We start from the raw sequence: 8,840 nt of genomic DNA on the forward strand, positions 1-8,840 counted from the left end.
CAAAACCTTCGTCCCTTCTCACCCCAAAACCTTCATCCCTTCTCACCCCAAACCTTCGACCTTTCTCCCCAAAACCTTCATCGCTTCTCACCCCAAAACCTTTGTCCCTTCTCCCCCCAAACCTTCATCCTTTCTCCCCAAAACCTTCATCCCTTCTCCCTAAAACCTTTGTCCCTTCTCACCCCAAAACCTTCAACCTTTCTCCTCAAAACCCTCATCCCTTCTCACCCCAAAACCTTCGTCCCTTCTCACCCCAAACCTTCAACGTTTCTCCCCAAAACCTTCATCCCTTCTCACCCCAAAACCTTCATCCCTTCTCACCCCAAACCTTCAACGTTTCTCCCCAAAACCTTCATCCCTTCTCACCCCAAAACCTTCAACCTTTCTCCCCCAAAACCTTCAACCTTTCTCCCCAAAACCTTCAACCTTTCTCCCCAAAACCTTCATCCCTTCTCACCCCAAAACCTTCGTCTCTCCCCACCCCAAACCCCTCAACCCCTCTCGCCCCAAAACCTTCCGGCTTCCTCCAAGAAAGAAATCTCGCCCCGATGCGGGGATTTCCCCGCCCCGTTGCGTCCACCGCCGAAGGACGGGGGCGAAGAAGGGGACCTGGTGGGGCCGGGGTCCCTGGGGGCGGCCAAGGCCGCCGCACTGGGGGGCTCCTCACCGTCTCTCGACGTCCTTGACGGTCTCGGGCAGGGGCACGTTGCGGGTCTCGGGCAGGAAGCAGGTGGCGATGGCCGAGATGATGGGGGCGGCCCCGTAGATGACGAGGGGCAGGACCGGGGTCACGTCGGCCGCCATGCGTACCAACGGGGCCACCATGCCGCCCACGCGGGCCATGGTGCCCCCCAGGCCCATCCCCGTCTGCCTGTGCCGGGGAGAGGGAGGGGGTGGATGGGTGGAGAAGGGGGTTGGGTGGATGGAGAAGTTGAGGAAGGGAGGGAGGGACAGATGGACGGACGGACGGACGGACGGATGGATGGAGAAGTTGAGGGATGGATGGATGGATGGATGGATGGATGGATGGATGGATGGATGGATGGATGGAGAAGTTGAGGGTTGGATGGAGAAGGGGTTGGATGGACGGAGAAGTTGAGGGATGGATGGATGGATGGATGGATGGATGGATGGATGGATGGATGGATGGAGAAGTTGAGGGAGGGAGGGGTTGAGGGTTGGGGAGGATGATGAGGGATGGGTGGAGAGGGGGTTGGATGGATGGAGAAGTTGAGGGTTGGAGGGGTTGATGAGGGACGGATGGAGAGGTGGATGGATGGATGGATGGATGGATGGATGGATGGATGGAGAAGTTGAGGGATGGAGGGGTTGATGGTGGGTCGGTGGATGGATGGATGGAGAAGGGGGTTGGAGGGGTTGAGGGTTGGAGGGAGAGGTGGTTGGATGGATGGAGAAGTTGAGGAAGGGGTTGATGATGGATGGAGGGAGGGAGGGGTTGAGGGTTGGGGAGGTCGATGAGGGATGGATGGAGAGGTGGTTGGATGGATGGAGAAGTTGAGGGATGGAGGGGTCGGTGGATGGATGGATGGATGGATGGACGGAGAAGTTGAGGGATGGATGGATGGATGGATGGACGGACGGACAGACTTGACGGGGGATGGATGAAGAGGTGGTTGGATGGATGGAGGGGTTGATGGTGGAGGGATGGGTGGAAAGGCGGTTGGATGGATGGTTTGAGGGATGGATGGGTGGCTTGGAATGATTGTTGCATGGATGGGTGAGCGGTTGGACTGTTGGTGGGTGGGTGGGTGGGTGGGCTGGTCAACGGATGGGCCAACAGATGAGTGGTTGGGTTGATGGGTGGAGGATGACTTGGTAGGCGGCTTGGCAGATGGATGAGTGGCTGGAGGGACAGACGGACGGACGGAGGGAGGGCCGAGGTGCCGGCAGCCCCTGGACGGGTGACAACCACCCACCTGATGACGGTGGGGAAGAGCTCTCCGGTGAAGATGTAGGCGCAGTTGAAGGAGGCGGCCAAGGAACCCTTCCCGATCACCGCGAAGGCCATGCGCAGCATCTGCAGCTCTGGGGGCGGCGACGGGAGGTCTCGCGCGGCTCCTCGGTGACCCGCCAGCGGTCCTCCTCCCCTCCAACCTCTGCCTCCACCCCCGAAGGTCCCACGTCCCTCCAATCACCCTTCATCCCTCCATCCTTCAACCTCGATCCCCCCCGGGCACCCCCAACGTCCCCCCACCCCGCTGTCTCTGTCCTCCAACCTCCACCCCTCCAACCCCCACCCATCCCGCCACCTTCTGTCCCTCCATCCCATCATCCTCCAAGCTCCATCCCATCATCCTCCAACCTCCATCCCTCCGTCTTTCCAGCCTCTGTCCCTCCAACTTCTCTCTCTACCCTTCTACCTCTTCTTCCTCCATCCTTCCATCCCTCTGTCCTCCACCCCATTGTCCTCCAGCTCTCCATACTCCATCCCTCCATCCCATCGTCCTCCATCCCTCCATCCCATTGTCTTCCATCCCATTGTCCTCCATCCCATTGTCCTCCATCTCTCCATCCCTCCCACCATCCCTCTATCCCATTGTCCTCCATCCCATTGTCCTCCATCCCTCCATCCCGTTGTGCTCCATCCCATTGTCCTTCAGCTCTCCGTACTCCATCCCTCCATCCCATTGTCCTCCATCCCTCCATCTCTCCACCCCTCCCACCATCCCTCCATCCCGTTGTACTCCATCCCTCCATCCCATTGTCCTCCATCCCTCCATCTCTCCATCCCTCCCACCATCCCTCCATGCCATTGTCCTCCATCCCTCCATCCCATTGTCCTCCAGCTCTCCGTACTCCATCCCTCCATTCCGTTGTCCTCCATCCTTCCATCCCATTGTCCTCCATGCCATTGTCCTCCATCCCTCCATCCCATTGTCCTCCAGCTCTCCGTACTCCATCCCTCCATCCCGTTGTCCTCCATCCCTCCATCCCATTGTCCTCCATCCCATTGTCCTCCAGCTCTCCGTACTCCATCCCTCCATCCCGTTGTCCTCCATCCCATTGTCCTCCATCCCTCCATCTCTCCATCCCTCCCACCATCCCTCCATCCCATTGTCCTCCAGCTCTCCATCCCATTGTCCTCCATCCCTCCATCCCATTGTCCTCCATCCCATTGTCCTCCAGCCCGTTGTCCTCCACCCCTCCGTCCATCCCGGCGCCCACCCGTCGGCACGCCGATGTTGGCGAGGATGCAGATGCCGGCGAGCGCCAAGGAGCCGCCCTGGGCCACCCGCCGCCCCACGCAGCTGATGGCCAGCACCGAGGCCAGCTTGGCCGGGATGTCCACAGCCCCGAAGACCAGCTGGCTCAGGTAGACGTCCACCCCGAAGCCCTGCAGATCCATCGCCAGCCCATAATAGGCGAAGCTGGTGGAGAACCTGCCCCCGAAACCCAACGCTTCAACACAAAACCCGCCAGGCGCGGCCGGACGGGGACCCAAAAGGGGGGGGTTGGCCCCAAAAAGGTGGGGGTTGACCCCAAAAAGGGGTTTTGACCTCAAAAAGGGGTTTTTTTGCCCCAAAAGGTGTTTTTTTGGCCCCAAAAAGGTGGAGTTTGACACCAAAAGGTGGGTTTGTGCCCCAAAAAGGTGGGTTTGGCCCCCCAAAAAGTGGATTTGTCCCCAAAAAGGTGGAGTTTGACCCCCAAAAGGCGGGTTTTGTCCCCAAAAAGGTGGAGTTTGACCCCCAAAAGGTGGGGTTTGATCCCCAAAAGGTGGGGTTTGATCCCCAAAAGGGGTTTTTGACCCCAAAAAGGTGGGTTTTGACCCCAAAAAGGGTTTTTTTTGCCCCAAAAGGTATTTTTTGGTCCCCAAAAGGTGGGGTTTGACCCCCAAAAGGGGGTTTTGACCCCCAAAAGGTGGGTTTGTGCCCCAAAAAGGTGGAGTTTGGCCCCCAAAAGGTGGGTTTTCACCCCCAAAAGGTGGGTTTTGTCCCCAAAAAGGTTGATTTTGACCCCCAAAAGGTGCATTTTGGCCCCAAATGGTGGGTTTTGACCCCCAAAAGGTGGAGTTTGGCCCCAAGAAGGTGGAGTTTGACCCCCAAAAGGTGGGTTTTGGCCCTAAAAAGGTGGATTTTGACCCCCAAAAGGTGCGGTTTGGCCCCAAAAAGGTGGAGTTTGTCCCCAAAAAGGTGGGTTTTGCCCCAAAAGGTGGGTTTTGGCCCCAAAAAGGTGGAGTTTGACCCCCAAAAGGTTTTTTTTGGCCCCAAAAGGTGGTTTTTGGGCCCCAAAAGGTGGAGTTTGTCCCCAAAAAGGTGGGTTTTGCCCCAAAAGGTGGGTTTTCGCCCCAAAAGGTGGGTTTTCGCCCCAAAAAGGTGGAGTTTGACCCCCCCCAAAGGTGGGGTTTTGCCCCAAAAGGTGTTTTCTGGCCCCAAAAAGCTGGAGTTTGACCCCCCAAAAGGTGGTTTTCGCCCCAAAAGGTGGTTTTCGCCCCAAAAGGTGTTTTTTGCCCCAAAAGGTGTTTTTTGCCCCAAAAAGGTGGGTTTTGCCCCCAAAGGTGTTTTTTGGCCCCAAAAAGATGGTTTTTGGCCCCAAAAGGTGGTTTTTTTGCCCCAAAAAGGTGGTTTTTGGCCCCAAAAAGGTGTTTTTTTGCCCCAAAAAGGTGGTTTTTGCCCCAAAAGGTGTTTTTTGCCCCCAAAAGGTGGAGTTTGACCCCAAAAGGTGGATTTTGACCCCAAAAGGTGGGTTTTGCCCCCCAAAAGGTGTTTTTTGGCCCCAAAAAGGTGAGTTTTGCCCCAAAAGGTGTTTTTTGGCCCCAAAAAGGTGGATTTTGACCCCAAAAAGGTGTTTTTTGCCCCCAAAAGGTGGGTTTTGACCCCAAAGTGGCCCCACTTGCCAGACGAAGGAGACGCCGCAGGAGACCCTCCTCATGCCGGGGGTGCGGAGCAGCGTGGCCAGGGAACCCCCCGGCAGCGGCGGCTCCCGGCGCACCAGCGCCCGCAGCGCCTGCAGGGAGCGGGATCTGGGGGGATCCAGGGGGATCCGGGGGGATCCAGGGGGTCGGGGGGGGGATCGGGGGGGTCGGGGGGCGGGATTGGAGGGGTCTAGGTGGGATCGGAGGGATCTGGGGGGGATCCAAGGGGTCTTGGGGGGGATCCAAGTGATCGGGGGGGGTCAGAGGGATCTAGGTGGGATCGGAGGGATCTGGGAGGGATCCAGGGGGTCTTGGGGGGGATCCAAGTGATCTGGGGGGGATCCAAGTGATGGGGGGGGGGGGGGTTGGAGGGATCTAGGTGGGATCGGAGGGATCTGGGAGGGATCCAGGTGATCTGGAGGGATGGGGGGAGTGTTGGAGACATATCTAAGGAGGACACAGGGAATGTGGGGGGATCCAGGTGATCCGGAGGGATCTGGGAGGGATCTAAGGGGGGGGGTCAGAATTATCTACGAGGGATAGAGGGAGCCTGGGGGGATCTAGGCTGAGGAGAGAGGAAATGGGGGGGATCCAAGGGAGAATGAGGGGGGTCTGGAAGGATTTGGGGGATCTAGCGAGATCGGGGGGGGGGGGGGGGGGTGTGGGGATGTGGGGGAGGATAGAAGGGAGCTGGGGGCGGGATCTAGGGGAGACTGGGGGGGTAGATCAAGGGGATTTGGGGGGGGATGTGGGGGATCGGCGGGGGGCGGGGGGGGGCTCCAGGAGATCCCGGGACCCCCCCCCCCCCCCCCCCCCCCCCCACCTCCTCGCTGAGTTTGTCTCCCTCCTCCTTCCTCCCGTTGACGCGGGCGACTTTGCGGAGCCCCTCGAGGGCCAGGTCGGGTCTCCCCGAAATCACCTGCCAGCGGGCCGACTCCACGAAGAGCCTTGGCGGGGCCGGGGAAAGGGGGGTTACCGGGGAGGGGGGGGCACCCCGACATCCAGGGGGGGGGATCCCTGCTCCCACCCTACACCTCCCACCACCCATTGAGGACCCAGCACCCCTAAGGAACCCAGACACCCCAACATCCACCTCTCCCCCCCCCCCCCCCAACCTGGCGCCCGTACCAGGAGTAGAGGAAGAAGAGGAAGAAGGGGAGGGAGACGACGAGCTGGAGCCAGCGCCAGCGAGGGAGGCCGAAGGCCACGGCCGCCAGCACGAACTGCCCCAGGGTGTAGCAGTAGCCGTTGATGGTGCCCACCACGGCCCGCGCCTCCGTCGGGATCCACTCCATGCCTGCGGGCAACCGTCGGCGCAGGGGATGGTGGGGGTCTGTCCCACGGGATGGGGCCGAACCGGGATATTGGGGTCCCTCCCGTGGGGCAGGGGTGGTGGGGCTGGAGCGTGGGTCCCTCCCGTGGGGCAAGGGTGGTGGGGTTGGAGCGTGGGTGCTTGCCGTGGGGCAGGGGTGGTGGGGCTGGAGCCCGGGGTCCCTCCCGTGGGTCCATGGTGGTGGGGCTGGAGCCTGGGGTCCCTCCTGTGGGTCACTGGTGGTGGGGCTGGGGTGTGGGTCCCTCCCGTGGGGCAGGGGTGGTGGGGCTGGAGCTGGGGTCCCTCCCGTGGGTCACTGGTGGTGGGGCTGGAGCCTGGGGTCCCTCCCATGGGGCTGGAGCGTGGGTCCCTCCCGTGGGGCAGGGGTGGTGGGGCTGGAGCTGGGGTCCCTCCCGTGGGTCACTGGTGGTGGGGCTGGAGCCTGGGGTCCCTCCCATGGGGCTGGAGCGTGGGTCCCTCCCGTGGGGCAGGGGCGGTGGGTCCCTCCTGTGGGGCTGGAGCCCAGGGTCCCTCCTGTGGGGCAGGGGTGGTGGGGCTGGAGCCCAGGGTCCCTCCCGTGGGGCAGGAGCTGGGGTCCCTCCCATGGGGCTGGAGCGTGGGTCCCTCCCATGAGTCCATGGTGGTGGGGCTGGAGCCCGGGGTCCCTCCCGTGGGGCAGGGGTGGTGGGGCAGGGGCGTGGGTCCCTCCCGTGGGGCAGGGGCGGTGGGTCCCTCCTGTGGGGCTGGAGCCCAGGGTCCCTCCCGTGGGGCAGGGGCAGTGGGGCAGGAGCTGGGGTCCCTCCCGTGGAGCAGGGGCGGTGGGGCTGGAGCCTGGGTTCCCTCCCGTGGGGCAGGGGTGTGGGTCCCTCCTGTGGGTCCATGGTGGTGGGGCTGGAGCCTGGGGTCCCTCCCATGGGGCAGGAGCTGGGGTCCCTCCCGTGGGGCAGGGGTGTGGATCCCTCCTATGAGTCCGTGGTGGTGGGGCTGGAGCCTGGGGTCCCTGCCGTGGGGCAGGGGCGTGGGTCCGTGCCGTGGGGCAGGGGCGGTGGGGCCCGCAGCTCACAGAGGGAGGCGGAGTTGAGGGAGACGCCGGCCATGGCCAGGCCGGCCAGGAAGCGGCCGAGGACGTAGAGGCCGAAGGTGGGGGCGGCCGCCGTCCCGGCCCCCGTCACCCCCAGCTGCAGGTAGCACCAGCTCAGCAGCGCCCGCCGCCCGAACCTGCTGGGACACGGCACTGGGAGCACTGGGACGGGGGACGGGGGGTGCTGGGGGTGCTGGGACGGGGGACGGGGGGTGCTGGGATGGGGGACATGGGGCGCTGGGGGCGCTGGGTTGGGGGACATGGGGCGCTGGGGGCACTGGGTTGGGGAACATGGGGTGCTGGGGGCACTGGGATGCTGATATGGGGCACTGGGATAGGGGCACGAGGCACTGGGGGTGCTGGGACGGGGGACATGGGGTGCTGGGGGCGCTGGGATGGGGGACATGGGGCGCTGGGGGCACTGGGTTGGGGGACATGGGGCACTGGGGGCACTGGGATGGGGAACATGGGGTGCTGGGGGTGCTGGGATGGGGGACATGGGGCACCGGGGGCACTGGGATGGGGGACATGGGGCGCTGGGGGCACTGGGATGCTGATATGGGGCACTGGGATAGGGGCACGAGGCACTGGGGGTGCTGGGATGGGGGACATGGGGTGCTGGGGGTGCTGGGATGGGGGACATGGGGCACTGGGATGGGGGGATATGAGGTGCTGGGATTTCTGGACAGGGACATGGGGCACTGGGATGGGGACATAAGGCGTTTGGAACACTGGGATGGGGAATATGGGCACTGGGAATACTGGGATGAGTGACTTGGGGGGCTGTGGGGACAGTGGGACAAGCTGTACTGGGACAGATCCACCTGAGGGGCACTGGGGAGACTGGGACAGCAGGGGCCAGAGGGAGGGGAGGACATCCCTGAGCATACCCGTACCCCCTCCCCTCTCCCCACTCCCAGAACTCCCCAGTTCATCCCAGTACAGCTCTGGGATGGCCACGCACTTGTCGGAGAGGATCCCGAAGAGTCCGGATCCCAGGAGGATCCCGGCCATGTAGATGGATTGGGCAACCTGCCTCAACGTCTTGGACTCGCACACCAGGTCCCACTGCCACCGGGAGAGGACACCGGGGTCAACACCCGGCCGCCGCCGGGGCGGGGCAGGGCGGGGCGGGGTGGGGCGGGGTGGGGCAGGGCGGGGCTGCGGGGCACCCCTCACCTCGCTAACGATGGTGTGAGCGAAGACGCCGTCGTGGTAGATCCAGCCATCCCGGCAAGGCTCGGTGGCCGCTCTGTCGGCCGTGCCGTTGACCATGCCATTGACCGTGCCGTTGACCATGCCGTTGACCGTACCGTTGACCATGCCGTTGACCGTGCCGTTGACCGTACCGTTGACCTCCAAGAGGTGCCACTGGGGTTCCACGTAACGACGGCAGCGCTGGGGACGGCGGTGGCCGTCGGAAGGGATGGAGACGAGGAGCGGGATAGCCCCGGTGCTGCCGTTGGCCGGGGGCCGGGGTCGGCAGTGGTGGTCGGGGACGCCGGCGGTGAAGTTCTGGAGCAGGTTGTGGCTGGCCAACATGAGTAACGGAACGGCCAGGGCGGCGACGTAGG

The 8,840-nt window shown here is 63.0% G+C and overlaps 1 protein-coding gene across 1 annotated transcript; it reads right to left on the reverse strand.

The window, feature by feature from the left end:
- Window positions 1-663: 663 nt before the first annotated feature.
- Window positions 664-8,808, reverse strand: SLC22A6 (solute carrier family 22 member 6). Its single transcript, XM_050914785.1, has 10 exons — window positions 8,580-8,808; window positions 8,446-8,516; window positions 8,231-8,334; window positions 7,249-7,403; window positions 6,002-6,170; window positions 5,697-5,820; window positions 4,856-4,965; window positions 3,187-3,401; window positions 1,938-2,046; window positions 664-871 (listed from the first exon to the last, which is right to left on the reverse strand). The coding sequence occupies exons 1-10, from the start codon at window positions 8,806-8,808 to the stop codon at window positions 664-666; spliced, it is 1,494 nt and encodes a 497-aa protein (XP_050770742.1).
- Window positions 8,809-8,840: the final 32 nt, after the last annotated feature.

The sequence above is a fragment of the Gymnogyps californianus genome, unplaced genomic scaffold (assembly GCF_018139145.2).
Source record: "Gymnogyps californianus isolate 813 unplaced genomic scaffold, ASM1813914v2 HiC_scaffold_82, whole genome shotgun sequence".
NCBI classification, from domain to species: domain Eukaryota; kingdom Metazoa; phylum Chordata; class Aves; order Accipitriformes; family Cathartidae; genus Gymnogyps; species Gymnogyps californianus.